This window comes from Pyrgilauda ruficollis, unplaced genomic scaffold, assembly GCF_017590135.1.
Source record: "Pyrgilauda ruficollis isolate IOZ18807 unplaced genomic scaffold, ASM1759013v1 scaffold25, whole genome shotgun sequence".
Lineage (NCBI taxonomy): Eukaryota > Metazoa > Chordata > Aves > Passeriformes > Passeridae > Pyrgilauda > Pyrgilauda ruficollis.
The window spans coordinates 14,852,669-14,873,993 of NW_024523822.1; the positions used below are offsets into that span (position 1 = coordinate 14,852,669).

Sequence of the window (21,325 nt, forward strand, 5' to 3'; positions counted from 1 at the left end):
GTTCTTCTGCTGTGCTCCGACATGTCTCCTTCCACTAGCTGAGGTTTACTAAGTGGTGCTGATGAAAGCAAGCAAGGCCACGAGAGTATTTTTGCTCGGAAGGGTATCAGATGGCGAGGGCCGTTCGTGCGCCGGCATTCCAGAGCAAACCTGTCAGAGCACGGCCGGCAGACCAGCACCGCGGCCCCAGCCACGGCACAGCACACGGGCCCAGAAGACTGAGATACTTTTGCTTAATCTCTCCCCATCAGAAAGCCTCTATTTGCAATGCAGACAATGTATATTTTAGGAAAGGCGGATCAGAAAGCCTAGACAGTTTTTATAACAAAGTGAATGGTTTGGTAAATTTATTTCAAAAGACTGCTCCAAATGTGGAGAATTTTAATGACTTGTATTATAGTAAACTGTGAGTTCCATAAAAGAATGAGGGGGGAGAGAGCCAAACCAAACTAAAGAGGACAAGGAAAGAGCGGTTTCAGTGAACTTTCTTTGCAACCTGGCCAAGCAAAGAGGGAAGCAGACCTATACTGATAAAAACAGCTGACAGCAGGGGTCTAGAGGCATTCAAAGCCAGGCAGAACACCAGGCACATCCAGCAGCTCTCCAGGCACTTGGGAGCCCTTTGGTGTGGATTCCTGGATGAAGTTTCAGTTCACTTACCAACGCTTACAAAATTTAATTTGTTTGCCAGGGACTGACAGCACCAGCACAGATAAAATATTTCTCAATTCAGTGCTTTTAAAAATGTTCTTTACTTCCAATAGTGATGTACCTGGGGGACTGGTGTCCAGAATGGTTTATGTTTCACCTCTTAAGCAGGGTATCACTAAGAAAGCCCTCAAACCACTGCCTTTAGCAGTGATTAGGGTTTCACTCCAAACTGTCTATTTGCTCACTGAAATAATGCATTTCAGGAAAAGCTTTGTCTAGAGTTCTACAATGCCAGCTTGGGACAGTGAAGTTGAACTCAACATCTCTCCTGAGATACACAAAGCTGGTCATGAGGATTTAATTAAAATGTGAGGAGTCATTTATACCAAGAAACTGAGGGTCCAAGTTTAACAAACATCAACTTTTGAAGTCCCTGCATCACACATGATAGTTGTTATAGATAACCACTGCAAAGACCTCTACCCTTCAACCATTTAGCTTGCTATTAGAAGGCAAAGGCAAATCAATTAAGTGATGATTAAGACTACAGTCCTAAAGGCATGAAAAATATATTTAAAACTTACACTAAGCAGAACATAATTTTCTGTAATGGAAAAATCAGTAAAGTTGTAACAGCTCTCTAATTCAAAAATTATTAATATTTGTCCTACAAACCATTCTGCTAAATAATTACAGAAATTTTGTTTTCAGTCAAAAACCTTTTTTCACTTTTAATTCAAATATGAACCTATTATTTTTACTTTAATTCTGATTTTTAACCTAATTTAAAATTAGTAAACATACACATGTATGCACACAAACATACGTAGGTGCCAAGATATTTACAAGCCTCAAAGCCTACAAGATTTTAATCACATTTTCCATTAACTCTCCCCACCCCTAAAGACCTGCATAAAGTAGGGTTTATGAGAATCCTAAACAAAAGGAAATATTTAAGTTTCTAGCATACCTCAGTCAAACATAAATGGGTTTCAGTAGTATACTGACAGGTACTGTGCTGTAAGTGGAAAGCTTTATGCATGTTTTGTCTTCTTCATCAGCTGCAGGGAGTAATGTCAAAATAACCACCACAGGATGAGTCCATAACTGAATTGTGAAGAAAACACTTTTCTCAAGAAACAGGTTGTCTAAATTTATTCTGCATAATGCAAACTTTTAAACAGGTCTGAAATACACACATTCCGGATTGGAAGTGGAGCTGCCATGAAACATTGAAAAAATATAAAATACAACCTAGTATTTTCCAACTCAAAAGCACAAATCCATGAACATTAAAGCAGTTACTATCAGAAGAAAAAAAAACCCTCATAAATATGTAAAGATACTATTCTCCATATGTCTTGTAAAGGGGATAATAGCATTATATTAAGTTTTGCTTTGATTTGTAAGCTTTCACCTTGTGGTGTTTGCCCTACAGCCTTTTATTCATGTACAGACTGGAGAAGCGAGAGCTTTGAAGTGTCCAACTTCCAGTGAAGTTACTAACATTTTTTAATAAGTCTTAAGAGGTCTGTGTGTGATTTACTGTAATTTCAGAACAAGCTCAGAAATTCACCCTAACTTGGAAAGAATGGGAGAGTCATTTGAGCACATTATCACTGTTAGGGCAAGCGGCAGGGAGACAGGCATGAAAATAATCTGGAACGTGATCAAGTCAAATTCAAAATACTGTGTATATAAATGTTATTACTGAGAACTTTAAGGGCAACAAGACAGTTTTGTATAGATGAGATTTTTTTTGTAACCAGTAAATATAGTTTAAGTGATTCACAGCCAATTTTTATAATTGCAATGAAGCAGCTGTGATCAAACTCTATTTGTAGAATCATAATAAATTTGCCCCCACCTACTAAAATTAGTTCTAAGCATCCAAAATTCCCATCTGAACATCTGACTGAACAAAACAGGCATTGCTCCATGCCAAAAACTGGAGGAAATAGACCTAAAATATACCATTTTCTCACCAGAAATTGTAGGCTCCCAGAATAACATGTGAATTAAAACTCATTTCAAGCTTGTTTGCATTGCTCCTCATTCCCATTCATAGCAAATTTCTTGACAAATGTTCTGATTATTTCTCTTTTTTCCTCACTTTTTTTAATTTAAACACAATTTTCAAATCACAGACAGTCTTGCAAGGAGAAACAGCTGATAGTACAACCCATCTGAAAATGGAAAGGGTGGAATTTTACTCTCAGTAAGAGCTGGAGGCTACTTACATGATTAAAGACTGTACTGTAAGCCATTGTTAAAAGACTTCTTCCCATAAGTGAAAATGTGCAGTTTGCTACCATACACATAAGAGGCACATAAACCAAAATGAGGTCAAAGTCAACCAAGAAATGTAAATGTCTCACTCCAAAATTCCTGCTTTTGCTTTTGTTTTTCCTCCCCCCACAAGGCTGAAGGAAAGAACAGAAATTTTAACAAAGTTAAAATTAAAATCTGGTTTTTCAGTTTTCCTCTTTCATTGGTATTCTTGAGGCAGTTTGCATCATCACACTCAGAGAAGATAACCACCAATATTGAAGCAGGATGCCTATGAATCAGGCTCTTCTTGCTTTGACTATTATAGTACTGTTGCACAATAGAGTTTAACACATCTCTCTTCACTCTTGCCCTTTTAGATGGGAAATTCCCATTTTACAGACAGAATTAGGAAAGGAAGGTCTAGAACAGCAGCAAAGAAATAGGAAATTAACCCTCTAACTAGGACAAACATGATTCACCAACCTGACATTTGAAAATCTCAGGCAGACCAGGGATACACAAATGCAGCAAAGATTTCCAAGGCTGTTCACAAGCTGCCTGCAGTACTGCACAACCTGAGCTGCCACCACCCCATTTGTTTCAGAAACCTAATATTGTATGTAACACAAAAAAAAAAAATACTCCTCCTCTTGCCTTTATGCTAAAAAAATATCCTATCTGAACTCTAAATAATGTTAACATGCAACAGGAATATATATATTTATGGATTTATATTATATACACATGATTATATCACTATAACAAAGACTGTAAGATTTTCTAAAATATATATATGCTACTAAAAAAATGCTTAGAAAAACATCAGCAAGAACCACTTAGCCCCTATAAAGCCTCATTTTAAAAACAGAACTTGGTGGAAGAAGTAAATTAATTATATTAAGCAGGAAATTGTTCACTAAATCAATTGGGCTACATTAGAGACCTGAAAATTAAGACTAGCTCCAAGGTGACCATATGCATATTCTGAGGAGTGCCAAGGTAACAAAAGACATTCCAGAAAACCTTTTTCATCTCTTACACACACACACACACACACATATATATATGCATATTTCTGTTTCAGCACACATCTGTTCATATAACAACTATTTTCCATAGTTGTTCTTTTTAACTGGCTGTATCATCACCCCTAGATACCCCCATGACAAAAATCAAAGCATGTATGTGCACTGTTTCTTCATAAATCTCTTTATAAATCCTTACCATTTTTAAATTTGTTCAGATGTGGATAGCATCTGGATTTCTTCAAATCAGTTGTAATTACAATGCTCCCTTCTTAGCCCAATAAATTAAACATTTATTTGCTGTCTATCATAAAATCCCTCCTCTTAAAGAATGTATTTATTATGTCTTTTAATTACCAAATACATCTAGAGAATCATCTGAAATTTAGTACAGAAAGCAACTCTGCACTTCAGAATCCTAGAGGTATGTTCACATAGATTTTCACTGTTCAGCACCGTGGTACTTCAGGCAAAAATAGAATTATGTACAATCCTTGCCTGCATTCATCTGTGAAATTTAATTTTCCATTGAAAATCTACATGTTAGCAGCAAGTTCTGTCCTCAAGCATGAATGTGTGCTTCTTATTGGATCCAGTTTGGCAAATACTATCCTTAGTTTCTAAGTACAATTGAAGCTTCCATTTCACTTCAGGTATACAATCTATTGCTAAGTACTATTGGCAATACAGAATAATAACAGGGCTGTATAATGGTTATAGTCGCACTTAACTTTTCAAAACTTAGGTAAAGCTCAACTAATTCTTTAATTTAGTCATCATGCAAGAAGCTGCATTTACCTATTTCCCATTTGAACCGAGGCTCCCAATGACAGTTCCCTGCTCTGTCTGGACTGGAGGGAGCCGCTGCTGCGCCCTTTGCCTTTGCAGTGCCCACAGCTGCACCCCACACAGGCTGTGCAGTGCCACAACCTGCAGCCACCGTCAGCACAATTTAAAATTAAAAAGAACCGTCAGGAATGTATTTGAAGACGGTAAGAACAATATCTGATAGCCGTATCAGTCATACCTGCAAGAAAGGCGCTGCCTCGCTGCGTGTGCCCGGCTCAGGGCTGCGGGCCTGGGCCGCTCTCAGGGCGGAGGGGCTGAGCCGCCCCGAGAGCTGCGAGCCCAGCGCAGGGCGGGGGAGGCCTGGCTTGGGCTGCCACACACTGAAGGCTCCTGTTCAGGCCGGGGGACAGTGTCAGGGGCCCCTCTGTGCCCAAACATCCAGGCCAGAGCAGCGGGGGCTGCCAAGGAGCAGTGTGCTGAGAAACCAAAGATGCTCCCACCCTCGTGCTGAGTCCGCGCGGCAGGGATGGCACTGAGCAGCTGCCACACTCTTATCTTCACCCGGGTTATCTTCAGCCAGGTTATCTGCACCCGGGTTATCTTCAGCCAGGTTATTTTCACCCAGCAAAGCAAGCTGTGGCATCCAGGCCAAAACAGTGCACAGACCCTTCTCACCCTCACCTATGGCAGGACACCAAATACCAGACCAGAGAGAGCAAAAGAGACGTTCTCCTACCTGAACTAGGAAGGGGCATATAAAACTGAGCTAATTTCATGTGACACTGACTGTCAATCTGGTTTGGCTCCTCTGTTCAATACAAGAAAGCACTCTTTTGGTCTCATCTGCATTACGATCTCATCTATCCAAATGAAGCAGCTTGTTTTAAATCAAGAATTATCTCGGTTCTCTCTGCTTGAATCATTGTTATTGATCATAGCAACTTCAATAAACCCTGCTGCTTACCCAATGGCCTAGGGGCCCGTACCCATCTCCCCAGCCCTTTGTTCCGCATACTGATTCACCTTTTCATCAAGGATTTTGACGTAGATGCTGCCCTTTTGCATTATTACCGTGCCCCACCCAAATAATGATTTTATCACTTAATTCTCTTCCAGACCACATTTCGTAAAAGGGAGACCAAAAAAAAAAAAAAAAAAAAGGGAAAAAAAAAAAAAAAAAGAAGAAGGAAAAAAAAAAAGAACCCTATGCCCTGCTGGGTGGGTAAACATGGACGAGGTGGGGTTGTCTCACCACATGACAGACACACCCCACACAAAAACCAGAAACATGCCTTTCATTGGGCAGGTTAACATTTTTCTAAAAGTTACTTTCTAGTCCTATCTGATCACTGTCAGGATGAGTAATGCAAAACATTCAATTTCTTGTGGGTTTGGTTCCAGTAGTTACTAAAAGCAGCCAAGTACATGTTTGTTTCTAAACTACTTGAAAACCTTCAGAAAGTTACTTTAGAAAGTTCCTGAGCCCTTCACCAGCACAGGGATTTTACCTGCCTCAGTTTTGCATGGTAAACACAAAGCTTCAAAACCATTTATCTTCAAGTACTAACTTTATTTTCCCATTTTCCTTGTTGGAGGATTCTTGCCATTTTCCAGGATGTAGTTAAATGTAAAAAAGTAGCCCACTGACTCCCCAGGCAGAGACTTGTGGAAACAGGTGCCTTTAAAAAAAATGAAAGACTTTGTCAGCTCTCTGACCTGCCAGAGCTCTGTGCATTAGTAACACACAGTGCCTGCTGAGTTCCCCTCAGCTAATTAGAGGACCCGTATGGCAATGAATGGCCTTGACTATAAATACTTCCTGAAAGATCTCTAACAGAGTCAGAGGAAATGGGAAAAAAATGAGATGCAGCTACAGAGAAACTATTTCAGATGTTTCTTGTTTAAAGGGCTGCTTTTTCTTTCCTGAAGTTGCTTAGGGATGACATGCAGTATCCAAGACTTACACCAATTTAAGTGTAAGAAGTGTGATACAATTATATGCATTGAAATTAATTCTGTTGATATACTATTAAAATGCTGCTATGAGAAGGTGATTGGAACTGGGACACAATGCCAAAGAACACAAAAACTTCCATCTGTCACCCTGGAGGGACAACCAAAAATTCAGATTTAAACCAAGATCCCACTTTGTGTGCTTGAACCTGCTCATGCTGCTTCTTGTGCTCCCACTAAAGGCAGCAGCAGCAACAATATTCCTACCAGCATCAGAGAGGCAGGTTTTACCTCAAATGTATGTTATCCTTCTGGCCAAGAATTGTATGTGCTTATAGAAGTCTTCTGGAAATCACAAAGGACAGCTCAGCATTTCCACTGCTTTGCAGCTATTTGTCATCCAGCTCTGTGGATAACAGGAGTCAGTACCTTATAATAGGAGAAATGATGATTTGCCACTAGGGATTGTGTCTGATATTTACTACACTGATATTAAATCAATTATGTGTAGACTTAATACTTACGTACCAATTGCGTATTTTTAAATTAGCTCTGCCACTCACCTACATAGGAGAATGCAAAACAAGGAAAGGGGAAATAATTTTTTCTAATTTCTATCTTCTCCAAATTTAAAGCTGTATGACCAGCTTTAGCCAGAATGCCATATGAAATAGCCCAAGTGCAAATATCACAGACAAAAATAAAATAACTCTTCTCAGAGTAAATGAAAACTTTTTTGAAATGCCGTGATTTCCTGTAGTGTCTAAACACTCTGACTGTTATGGTGCAAAATAATCTCAGTTTAATAAAACAGTAGATTTTATCCTTTGCATCATATAAAAAGCTCATAGTAAAGGTTAACATATCCTCAGTCATATATTTAATGTTACATCCTGCAGTATGCCTTTGATAAAAACCCACAGTACTTTTGGAATAATGTGACAATCTCTCTTCCTTTGATGGCACACAAATTCCTCCACAAACTATGATTAATACACAAAGTAATCTTGCTGTGTACAGGTCCATGTGACCCCACAGGACAGACACACTGACCTGTGTTATTACAGTATCTTTGTTGGCTAAACTACAACGTCTATACAAACACCTTCAGGTGGACTAACTAAGCCTGTGTATAAGACTGAAGGCTCAGGCTACAATTCCCTATTTTGTGGAAAACTTTATGCTGCAGTGTCCATACAGAACAAAACAGGACACTTCATTTAAAATCAGTTTAGCAAAAAGTTCCTGCTGTCCAAGATCTGCACTGTCAAAGCGTTAAACAATCTGCCTGGCCTGGAGTCTGCTGGCTGCCAATGTGCTACCCAAAAAAAGGAACATTTTTGCATCTCAATAGACCTTCCAGTATCAACAAATCTTTAAACTAGAAAATCAGCTACTCTAAGGAAGAGCAGAAATAATGTCCACATTGTACCACGCTGAGGTACATTTTTGGTAATTCCCATTTGCAAAACATAGTGATTCACTGTAAGTACAGCTGCTGGAAATATTTTAATAAGAAAAATAAATTAAAGCTACTCACAGAAGTGTACCGAGCCCCTGAGAAAGATTCTGTTACACACACACAGCTTGGAAGCATTCTCAGGGATAAAGGTGCATCAACTGCACATGTGTGTTTGCATTGTCTCCAGCTCCCGAAAGGTCACAAGCAATTTGGTCTTTTAGATTCTAAAAATGAAAGAAATCTTACCCCAATGACTCCCAGAAACAATCTACTGCAGCACAGAGTCTAGGGAAGGACCATGGGCATCATGTACAGAAGGAATGCAACAAGTAGCATGTAAATGGCTTAGACAACATCCAAAGCTGAAAATTACTCCAAGCAATTTCCAAAAATTAATTATCCTGTAAGCATTAAGAATTTCTGTGGGCTATGGTATATTTTCACACCTTCTCCAATTGATTTGTATTGTCTCTGATATTTTACCAAAAATGCTAATCATTTCTAAACTTGTAGTATCAACCTCCATCTACTTGAAAAAATGTGAAAAAAATCTTATCTCCCCTTTGCCTTCCCCCATCATCAAGAAAGTAAAAAATTAAAAGCACACAGTATTGCTGCCACTGTCAAATCATTACAAATCATTTGTAATAAGCAGACTCGCTTTATAAATACAGAATAGCCAGTACAACCAAAGGGATGTGTTAGGAACGTTCTTTTTTAGTCCATTTCTCAGTGTTTATCCACTGAGTAATTCCAAATTTTTGGCTTCCTCTGTGTCAATCTTCAGGGGGAAAAAAATGAAGGTGTCCACAGTGATTTTATTATAGGTTTTGTTTCCTAGTCACCAGTTGTCCTGGGATACAGTGTTTTGCATAAGCATTCATTATATGATAGTAGAAGGATATATTAACACTTTGCTTTCAGGGAGGACCAAATTTCAGACAGAAGTAGCTGCTCCTACTAGCTATTTCATATTAGAAAAATAAATGTAGCCAAAAGTAAATAATAATGAGAGATTTTCTTAACAACACAGCACATTTTTTTATTTCAGAGGATTACAAAAATTAGCTTTTTCAAGAATGGATGGTAAATTATTTTCTGAACAATTTTTATTTCTCTCTGGATCAATTGAGCTTCTGGGCATGCATATGTGTATGTCAGATAATCCTTGACACTAAGCTCCCAATGGTCAAGCTGACCATCGCTCTGTCTTCTTATTTGTGCCTCCAGTACTGCATTTCATAACTCTGTCTGCAGAAAACTAAATCAAGAGCAAATTAAAGGAGTTGGGTTTCTATGATCTTTTTCACAGATTGAAAAGAAGAGGAAACTAGTATTACTCACAGAATCACACTCCCAATAGCACCTATCTTTCAGATCACCCCTTACCTTCCAGAAGTTTCAATTCTCATTTTGTTTTCTCTATCCATCAATCATGATGAAATATGTAAGATTAGGGACTCTGTTCAGCAGATGAAAAAAGTTAATCTCCTTTCCCCCACTGTTTTTTAAAAATATTTCAAGCCTACAAAAGCAAATTGCCCAATTTTCAAAGAAAAGTGAAAATTCAAATATTATCAGTAAGGAAAAGACACAGACAAACAAGTCCTTGGCACAATAGAGTTCAAAGAGCGTGGCAGCTAAAGGTGCACACAAAAGTAATTCCTCTTTGAAGGACTGAAGGGTTTATAAACACAATCTGCTAATAAATCATTATAAAAGAAAAGTAGAGTTGTATACACTTTTAAATGCAAGGAACTAATTTATATGCACTGTTAATTCACAAAAGTAAGACCTTTGTCTTTTTTTCAGAAAAGTATGGAAGATATAGGTTTTTTAGACCCAGAAGTGATCAGTATAGAAGATACAGGTTTTTAAGACCCAGAAGTGATTGAAGTATTTTGAAATTGATAAAATACTAACTTAAAAAAATTATATACAAAAGTGGTTTTGTATAAAGACTTTAAAAAAAGCATCTGAAGTTATTTTTAAAATGGCATAAGAAGCAGCCAGCATACAGTTTCCCATTCTATATTCAGCAGTGACTAAAACAGGCAATATAATGGCCTTATTCTACTGTTTACTACAGTTTTAGGTCCAGCTACCAACCAAATTAAGACCTTTATAGAGCTGATTCTGCATACTACCATGTCCCTTTGCAGATTTTTGTTTGGTTTTCTTTCATCCTCTGGCAGTCAAAAAATAAATGAAAATATTTGAAAAATTGAAACTAAATGAAAATAATTTGGATTCTGATAAACCACACACTAAATGGCTCCTCTGGCAAACCTGTCTGCACATGGCTAAGAACCAGTACAAGAACTGAGGTGGGATGTAACTAACATCATATGTACAGAAGGAATTCCACTCTGCATGGGTTTATGTATGTATTTTAACACATACATGTGAGCACACATCCAGGTTAGCAACAAGGAACCTATCACACTGTGACTGCTTTTCATACACTTCAAATCTGAGAACAATAACTAAGGTACAAAAGTTTGTGGTCCCCCTAAATCGCATGCAGGGTTTAAATTACAGACACTCTATTTTATATTTAGAATGGCTGCAGTATTTTTGAGACGACTGACTTAATTTAAAACAACTTTTAAGACTTCTATATGTACAGAGACAGATATACCTGGGTATTATCTTATCAGACCATGGAATAAAATATTTATCTTCCTTTTTACATGTTACATGTGACACGCTACACTAACTGATGCTATGGTTATAAATGCTGTTATAAAAGATAAAAATGGAAACCAGCAGATCATCACTTCCTTTCTGGTGAGCTTTGTCTTCAGACTGACTGCTCCTGTGGCAAGATTCTATAAATTCAGATAGGGAACAGCTCCTGAAAACATGTGATGACTTCAGGAGAAAAGCATTTATTTGCCTCCCTGTTCAGCTCCTCAAGAATGTGAGATCTCTTCTAACCTCAACCTTCTCTATAGTGGAAAAAACACACCTTTATGGAAGGCAAACTTCCTTGTATATACATTCTTTTGTTTAAAAAAAAAAAAAAGGAATTATTTGGTGGTACAAATATTTACCTTCTCTTATCACACGAGATCCTTTCTTCTCTCTTTTTTTTTTTTTTTTTTTGCTTCCAAGGCAACCAGACAAGTGTCAAAATTGATATATAATTATGTGTTTCACAAAAATAAGTTACTTTTTATTAATATTTAACTCACATTTTGTATTCTTAGATATGTAGTAATATAAAATCCTGCTTAAGTACAAACTGTCACACCACCACAAAATTTAAGAGGTGATTAGTTGTTTTAGTGTAACAGATGTGCAGCCTTCTGGGGTTCTAAACCTCCCTTCTTCAAATGCATCACCAACCTGCACAATTAGCAGGAATGATTAAACAAAATTCAATCAGAGCTAAAAAGCAAAAGCAGAAGCTTACTAATACTCCATCAATATATAGATTGCTTTATGTGAACACTTTGGAAAATTTACCCGCCAGTTTGGCTCTACAAATTTGAGTCTTTCCTTGACTTTTTTTTTGTTTCCATGCCATAAAAGAACCCCAATCATGTTACTCCGGACCCGAAGAGATCATTTGCACAGCCAATCAAACATAACATACATGCAATCATAAAAAGCAAGAGAGGGGAAAAAAAGTAGGTTTCCTACCCGTAATAAGGACTGGGACTCGTCTTTTGCCTTGCCATCCCCGGATCCAGAGTAGGGCTGGGTGAGCTGCCCGGCTTTCTCTGCTGCTCCGGCTGGGACACCCTGCAGGAAACCCTTGCTCTCCACTGCCAAGCCATAAATGGGCCTTGCGAGATGGGCAGCTTCTACATTTGGACTATCCCTTAAAGGCTTTGGCTGCTCTTGGCCAACAGACACGGGGGTCAGTAAGCCTAGACTGGTCTGTGTGTATGATGGGCTCCCCCTCAAAATGTCTGTTCCTCTCCAGGTCACATTGCGAAGATCATCGCTGGGACTGTCAGTCCAGCCTTTCTCCTTGAGCACTTCCTTATCTTCTATCTTTTCCCTCTTCACTATGCTGTCAGATATAGGCTCCCCTAATTTGGGGTCTGGATTAATCAGACTGTAGACCTTAAGGTCAATTTTTGGCTCTTCCTTGATGGACGAAACGCCATGACTGTCCTCCCCGTTGGCTGTAGTGATGTCCATCTCCTGACAGTGCACAGTGTTGAAGTGCTCTAGTAGTGACTGAGTGTCAACAGCTGTGAAGCTGCACTGACGGCATTTGTAGCAGTTGTGTACTCGCCTGGAAGAAAACAAGAAGCACATTAACATGACAGTCACCCCTTGGCCTTCCCTCTCACAGTGGTTTTACCTACCAAAATTAAGAAAATAAATCAAACTTACGGTATGACCCTCTCTAAATAAAGCAAGCAGGTTTACTTTGGTGTCTTATACAACAGGGTAAAAATACTGCTGATTTTTCCCCCTATGCCTTGCAATGGCCTCCTATTGTTCCTTCACATTCCATGGTATTATTCTAAACTTCATAAAATTTTCACTGGGATTTTGTGTTTTTCTTCTTCAGTTTGCTGCAATATACTTTTCACTTTCTGCTGCAGCAGAAACACTAAAAAACATACTTTTCAACCAAAATCAAATAGTTACAAGAGGACAGTTCTCTTGTTACCAAAAAAAAACACTTCATATAATATAAATCTATGTTAGAAAGTTAAAATGTTTTAAAAGGTCCTTGACTTTCCATCTACTCCATACACTTTTGCTTGACAAAGATGATTTTGAACAGAGCTCTGGTTTACTCAGGGATAAGAATATACCAAAGGACAGAAAGTTGTACACAAGAGACAGCAGTGCTTGGTTCTCTATGGACATTTTAACACAACTTAAAAAGATGCTGCTCTAAAGATAAAGCACAATAGCTGGCTGTGTCACTACAAACTGCCTTTCCCATCAAATATAGAAATTCTTGGGTAGGAGCTGTGGAGCAGAGTGGAATAGCACGCCTTCCTGTTTTTACTCTAAAAGCCTATAAAAAGTACAGCATTACTAAATTATGTAAAGCATATGTTGCTACATGAGAACAACATGTTAGCCACTTACTATATCTATCATAGGAACAGAGCACTGTTTATGAGCTCTCTAACGCCATTATGAATAATTGTTCATAGCACAGGAGTGGTCAGAGCCTTTCATCAGGCTCTGGGCCCCGCTGCGCCCGGCATCCTACCAACGCTGAGCAAAATTTCATCCCAGCTCTGCAAAACGTACAGAACTCTACGAGAGCTTCTCCCTACAGACACGCTCACAAATCCACACCCCAGGCACTCGGAGTCACAACAGTGTCTTCAGCCAAGCTAAAAAAATGAGCCTTTCACTATCCACACAGGACAAAACTTGTATGAGAGATCTGTTACTGCCCTGACTCCAATTGTTAGAATTAATTCTTTTCAGGCTAAATCTTTGTCTCAGTGAAGTCAATGGCAAAGCTCCCACTGACTTCAGTAAGAGCAGGATTTGGCTCTTGGTGCATTTGTAGAACTGGAATGATACACAAAATGTCCCTTTTAGACTATGATAGTTTAGAAGGGACAACTTGCCAAACTTATTAAACCCCCTTGCCTTCCTTCTCTCCTTTTGCTGGAAAAACAAACCATATGTTATTTACATTGTCTGATTTTCTTGCAGTGGTGTCAGCACACAGACATGAGTACACATTCGGATCCATGCTTTTCAACCCTTGTGCAATATCAGTTTTCTTTTTGTCATTTTCCGTATTTATATTCATTTTAAGGGACTAGATGGTCTTGTTCCATTATGCAAAAAATAAATTCAGTTATTCTCCACACAGCCTTATGGCAACAAAACCTACTTGTGGGAGAGCAAGCTGTGGGTTAAAATCCTGTTCTGGCCATGTTCCTTTTCCTTCATTCTACAATTGTGTTTTATTAAAATCAGCTTGTCTCTCAATGTGACACTAATATATGCTCTCTTGCAACTCAATTCTTTTCTAAACCAAGCTTAATTCTCTCCTGAACCAAAAAAAAAAAAAAAAAAAAAAAAAAAAAAGTGCTATCTGATCAAAACCATTTTATAAATACAAAAAGCCAAGTTATAAAGAAGGTCAGCCCTGTAAAGGTGGGATACCATCAGAGAAGTCCAAGTTAGACAGGGGCTAGTTATCTTAAAAGCCAAGTTAAACAAGACACCATTTGGGGCTAATGGCTCAACCACATACACTCCCCATGTGAAAGTTTATCAATCCTTTGGGACACTACTTAGCCCTAAGTGTCTCTTGTTTAACTTGGCTATTTCAATAGCTATCCCTCTTCCTAACTTGGCTCTCATCTACAGATATCACACCTTCAAACAGCTGATCTTTTTCTGCCTAACTTGTCTTTTTTTATTTTTTCCATTCCACACTGGCTAAATGTTTTTGATCAGGAGCCATATACACCACACTTCTGAGGACACAAATAAATGCTGAATATTACATGCAGTTGTAACTACATGGCTGAGGCCCAGTTACAATCACCCTTATTACATAAAAGGTTTGTTAATTTAAACTATTTCTAACTGGTTCGAAGACAGTCATATAAGCTTTCCTCCATTCTTCTATGAGACTGTGATAAGCACTGTGATGTGGAAAAAATGAAGACATACTTCAGTAGATAGTAACCCAACAGGCTTTTTTTTTTTTTCAGAATGTACAGTTTCCAGTATGTATTAAAAATCTGCCATCAACATTATAAATCTTCATACTTCACATGGGTTTGTCCTGTGTGTTATTATATCCCCAAGCTCCAAAATGTAAGCTAAAGTTTGGAGCTGTCCAATATAAGTCACAGTCCCAAATAATAAAACAGTAACTATCATCAGCCATTAGAAAACTTTTGAAAGTTGAAAACTTATTCTTTCCCAGAACAAGGCATAAAAAGAAAATGTTTTCTTCTCAGTTTTCACTCCACCCTGACAGCAAGCAGAGAAACAAATTGGCAATGTTTGATTTCTCTTTTACTAGAAATTAAGCCTACTCTATGCTTCTAAAACCCCAAGTTACATCTAGAGTTGTGTACAAAGCTCTTCAAGGCTAAGCAACAAAATGCTAAGAATTCCAGTTTGTAAAGTACACAAAAAGCATTCCTGTGCATTACCTCAAAGTTAGTTACACTTTACAGCTAAACCACAGCTATACCATCTGAAACTCTGAATTTGCCTGATGCAATACTGTGTGTTGGTACAGAGCTACTCTAAGAAGAGGAAAATCTTGGGAAGGAAGAATGTGATGTAAATGAAGAAGAAAACAGCACTCTTCCTTCTCTGTTATTGTTTATACAGCCCTCAAGAACACTAACAGCAGATTCAAGCCATAAACTGGCATTCTCTGCAATATGGCATTGGGCTGGCAATGTCATCCCATCCACTGAGGTCATGTAGCATTATTATTATTACTACAAAATAAAGCAAAGACCTGATTATTTGTGGACAGTAAAACATTTATGGCCCAATCCCAAGATTAAATATCAAGAAATTCAGGCGAAACCTTTGCTGCACAGTTACATTCTGAGAACTACAAAAAAATCTATAATTATTTGTACTGAAAAGTACTTAAATTGGGCAAGGATTTTCCCTCGCAAAATCTTTACGTTGCAGAGATTACCTGGTTGGGGTTTTTATGGATTTAAGGTCCTTTATTTGAACTTCCTAACAGGCTGCAAGACTCCCAACACTAGCCAGTTGTTAATTAAGTCTTGTTGACATACTTCTAACTAGTCTGAAGTATTACAAAACACCATCCTCTACAAAACAAGTAATTTTTTTTTTAATTACCTGAAGACAGTCCTAGGCTCTAGGGCATAGAAAATATTCTGGAAGAAGGTATGGCTGTCGTATCACTTCCATTTTTTCACATTTTATTTTAATTATAAAATAATAATTACTATAATTTCTCATGAATAAACAGGTTTGTAAGACAGTTAACTTCTGGGATACGTGCTGCACTCAAGCTTTTCAGAAGATAAGACAGCCAGCAAAGCAAGGAAGAAAATGCACTGTAGTTTTAGAACAGAGAGGAGACAGGGCAGAGTGGAGAGCAAGACTGAGATCAAAGGAGAGCAAAAGCCATTGGCAAGAGCAAACAAGTTCAGAGCAGTGAATTAAGGTGTCAGGAGGATGGAAAAGGCCCTCATAGCTGCTGCTGTTGTTCACTGAGTGAAGGTTTCTGCTCTGCTCTAAAACTGGGAGCTGGTGGATCTCAACTGACATTTTTTCCCTGAGTTTCTTCTCTGGGAGAAGTGTCCCAAAGGTGCCATATTTCCACAATCTGCATATCTGAGACCCTGCTCTGGCTTTTTCTGCCTTAGAGTCTGAGAGTCAGTTCCAACAGCCCTGTCTCCAACACCGCATCCCTGAGCTGCAGCCCAGGCACTGGGAAGATGCAAGCCCCAAGCACCCTTTTGCCTTTCACCCCCTACCTCCTTTATGTTTGAGAGGTAAGGAATTATTTAACTCAAAATTAATTTCTAAAAAGAATCTTACAAAACTGCTGCCATCCACATTTTCAAAATTATTTATTAGAAAAATTATTCTACACCATTGCCAAAGTTTTTATTTTGAGTCTTTACAATTTCATATTGTATTTTGCAGTTTAATGAATCACTATCCTACCTTGTTTTTAAGAAGTTTAAAAGATTCTTCTAATTATACTAGCACTGACCAAATGCTTTCTGTCAAATAAGCTTTTACATGAAAAATTCTATCTTTTGCAAAATTGAAAAAATGCACTGTTTTCCCACATTTTAGCAAAATTATAAGAAAAAAAGAGGCACTTCTGCAAGAAGCTGCTTTGATTTTAAAAAAATAATCAAAATTAATTATTTTGAAACAAGCAGGAAATTAATCTCTAGACTAAGTGAAACAACATGCAAAATTTGCCCAAATACTCAGTTTGATTTTTATCTAAATTAAAAGTGTTGGCATCTTCTGGCTCATCAGAATACCAGACAGTTTTAAGAAAAAACTAAACTTTGCAATGAACATGAACAGTATCTGATTCCTCAGACGCATAATGGAAAATGAGTAGTAGCAGAATTAGTGGAAAATGGAGGCCAATAAATCTTCTAGGGATTTATTTGAATAAGCACATTATAGTGAGATTTAAATACAAGTAAACTCAAGTGCAGTGTGATTCATTGACTTCAAATTTAAATGAACAGCTCTCAAATAATCATGTCAAGAAATACTGAATGAGTGCTAAGTGTAAGTATACATTTCTGTAGAAAGAAAAATTGGAAAGAACTGCTTTTGCAAATTCTAATACTGTTGCAAATACATGGCTGCGAAGGAATAACACTGGGATATTAAAAATTTTTTAGCTAGCAATACATAGTGAAATTGTAGATGTAGAGCCAAAAGGAAGCAAAATAAACAATAAAACAAATTAAGCATGTTGTTCAGACATGCGACTCGAAAATGAAAATAGTTCAGACAAAAAATACATGAATCAAAATATGTAAGTAGCATCTAAAGCCAACTCTGATCCTCCATATTATCAAGGCTATATCTAAATATGTGAACAGCAGAACATTTTTTTCCACCACATTAATGTTTAGTATTATGTTTACTATTAGAATCCATTCAGCTTCTTATTATATAAATGAAGAGATTTTAGAGACATGGGCATGTACAGCATTTTAAATACATCAGATGTACATGATGTGTGGCATAAAAGCATTGAGACAAATTCTGATTAAGAAACAGAGAAGCCCAGTAGGATGTGAGCTGACTACATTAGCATGTTTCTGTCTATCCACCAACACTACGATTTTATAGATGTTCTACTTTTTAAAATCTGAACTATGCTGTATCTTTAGGTCCTAAAATACAAAAAGGTAAAGAAAACACATATCTAATACATGCCAGACTTCTACTAAAAAAAATAAAGGTCTGATAATAGTAATAAAAGCAAAAGTTATAATGCCTCAAAAGTTTTAGTTCGATAGAGTGAAAATTAGGTTATACGTAGAAAACAATAAAACCTGCTGGTGTTTGCCACTACAGAGCACCTACCACAAACTGAACGAACTTATGTGATTTCAAAAAAGATGATTAGTGGGGGAAAACAGCAACAGTACAAGTAGAAAGGAAACAAAATTCATATTATCAAGGGGGAATTACAGGAGAAAGGAAAAAAAGTTAGCAGTTACGGGGACATTGTACTTTGCTTTACACACGTCCTCAGAGTAGTCAATAATGTCACAGACTGGGGTTAACAGAGTATGTTGCTCAAGTGTTTTAAACAAAATAGCCTAATCTTAGACAAACAATTTGAGACTAAAATGCTTAAAGTGTATCTCTTGATTTTCCAAAGTTCAGTTCCCTGTGACTACTGCCAGAACTGCAGGGTGCTGAGCCCTCCGAAGGAGCAGCTACAACTACTCCATCTTAGACTTAGCACTTAATTTTGAAAGTCATGGCTTCTCCTTTCTTGGGAAAAAGGATCCTAGCTTGGCATGCTTGTTAAAACTTAAATTACCAGCTGCAGCAAAATAAAAGGTTGGATTCTTTCAGTAAAGGAGCCATTTCAATCTTCCAGTTACTTAACCACTAAAAAAAGATCATGCCATGCCCCAGCAGCGGACAAAGTGCTGCCTATGGAGTTCTTCAGCATGGCTCAAAGCTGTTATAATAATGCTTGGAACTTAGATACCACTTTTCATCTTCAAAGCAGTTTACAAACATTAACTAATTAATCCACACAACATCCCTCAGGCCCACTTGGATCAAAAATGGGGAACTGCATGCTGGGACCTGATTCCTCTGTGGGCCCTAGCTCCAAATTAAAGATGAGCAATCTGCTGGGTTTTTTGGTTTTTTTTGTTTTGTTTTTTTTTTCTAAATAGACTCCTGATATATTGCCAATGCAGCCCTCTGTTGGGCAACATTTGGATGCCCCCAGCTTTAATCTCTATTAAAGTATCATGCCCCAGTCTGCCTTTGTTAATTTTGGATGTCTTGGAATCTATTAAACGTGGCAGAGTTTCTTGAGCTTTTAACAAAGCTTTAGCTTTGAAAATGCGTCTTCTTTTGTCTTCATTCTAGCTGGCTTCCACACAAAGATCTTTTAGATGAGATAGATACTGAAATTTTCCGTTGTTGTTGACGCATTAGCCTTAACTATTAACATATTCAGCATGATTTTCAAATATTTAACATCACTTTTGCAGTGGCACATAACTGTTGCTCTTTACAAAGTCTAAGAGCCAGCTCCTCTTCTGATGCAAACTGGACTGCCAGTTTACAACAGCCCAGGAACTGACCCAAGAAGTTTAGCAGGGAGTTGGCTGCTACTATGACATTGTGTCAGACTGAGTCAGGAGACTGGCTACATCCACCTCCAAATAGGAACATTAGCATTTAAAATAAGTAGAATGACACTGTAAACCAGCAACACGAAAATAAGCATCTGCAAAAGGATCTTGGGGAATGACATCAACAGACAAAAAGAGTGTCTGCTCCCAGTGGGAAACGAACACCAAAACAGCAGTGGAATGCTCTTAAACTAATTATTACATTGCTGGACTTGGGAATGGAAAATACTACAAAAAGGTAGTACATTGAAGCACTGTTATGGAGCATAAAGGGTTCACAGTCTATCTTGGAAAGTAAAGCCATTTGTGTTCCCTGACTGAATGAAGATGCCAACTTTCTCAGAAAAAAAGCCTTAACTAAAATAGCACCTATAGTACCTAAAAGATTCTGGGTGGAAAATTGCTGACCAAACCTCAAATATGCTGAAACTTTAGCATCTGCACACAAATCCAAATTTCCCTCTCCTCTGCACAGGTTTAAATGTATAATTAAATCCACCAACTTAGCTGGTGGTTTTCCAAAACAAAGTGGATGTTGGATTGGACTCCGGCTGTAAAGATTTATATCCCTATTTTGATTTCCAAAATTTTTTTGTTTTCTCAAAAGTTTGAGGAATGGTGACATTTAATTAAGAAACTATGGGGTGGGGAGGGGGAGCTGTTTGGGTTCCAATCATTAATCATTTGAAACGTCACCATACCTGTAGTGTCGGGAAATCTCTTCTTCCACCTGGGTGGTAAAGTCACATTTGGTACATGAGTGTTCTTTGTTCTCCTTGAGCGTCAGCGGCCCCTCTGCCCCTGGCAGGGCGTTTGTTTCTGGTTTGACATCAGACGCTTGGCCTTCGTGTGCATTCTCATAGTGGAGCAGGAGAACGTCCACGTCGGGAGTGGAGAATGAGCACTGATGGCACTGGTGTTTGACTCTAGAGCTTCCTGTCACCCCTGGAGACAGGTGCAAAAGCAAGAGAGCACAGTGGGAACAATTACTTTTTCTGCAAGCAAATGGGTAAGTAATTTCTCCAAGGTGCTTTTCTGGGCTGCAGAGGCCTCGGGGACAGAACTGACAGTGCTTAATGGTACATTTATGAATGTTGTGTAGCTGCTGATAGTGACGGAGAAGTGGGCCCACCACTATTACATCTGGGCCATGGCTCTTTGAATACCTAAAGTCACAAAACTGACAGTTGTAGCTTGTCACCATGCTGTCCTCTGCTCCTTTGCTACTCAAGTCTTTCTTTTTTGCCACACTTGCACCCTTTTCTGTCTTTGTCACTAACTCCCCGTCTGCATTTTTGGCTAGATCATTCTGGTTAATGACAGATCCCCTAGAAAGCTTATCATTCAGATCTGGGTGGAGGCTTCCTGCCTGGCTTCCCCCATGCTGTTTGCTGTAATGTTCTAATAGTTTCAAAGAGCTGGACGATTCACAGCTGAAACTGCAAAATTTACACCAGTAGTAACTGGTTGTATCGGTGCCATTTTGTCTAGAGGAATCTATTGGCTTGATGGGCACCGAATATCCAACTGGCGTATCATCTCCTGCTTTTACAGTGATTCTGTCTTGCCACTTCCCCAAGTCTCCAGAATCACATGGTCGAAGAGTAGGACTGGATTTATTGGAGTTTTTCTCTGAAGTTTTACCAGAATCAGAGGAGGGAAGGGCTGCTTTCATTTTGTTTGGGTGAGTCTGTAAGAAGTGTTGCTCTAGTTCAGTGGAGGAGTTGCCCATGTAGGTGAAATTGCAGAATTTGCAGCGGAAGTACTTGGTGTTGCCTTGGCAATCTGGAGTTTTCCGCCCAATTCCAATAAAGGTTCCACCTAAAGTAACCTGTGAATAA

At 38.3% G+C, this 21,325-nt stretch overlaps 1 protein-coding gene across 2 annotated transcripts in view; it reads right to left on the minus strand.

The window, feature by feature from the left end:
- Positions 1-21,325, minus strand: part of TRPS1 (transcriptional repressor GATA binding 1) — a 213,190-nt gene that overhangs the window by 136,972 nt on the left and 54,893 nt on the right. Inside the window, exons 4-6 of one of the 2 annotated variants that reach the window (XM_041470622.1) lie at positions 21,129-21,315; positions 20,186-20,429; positions 11,800-12,403 (exon numbers count right to left, since the gene is read on the minus strand). In XM_041470622.1, coding sequence (XP_041326556.1) covers positions 11,800-12,403; positions 20,186-20,429; positions 21,129-21,315 — 1,035 coding nt within the window. Of the gene's footprint in view, positions 1-11,799; positions 12,404-20,185; positions 21,316-21,325 lie in introns of both variants that reach the window. The other variant, XM_041470621.1, reaches the window with a different exon arrangement.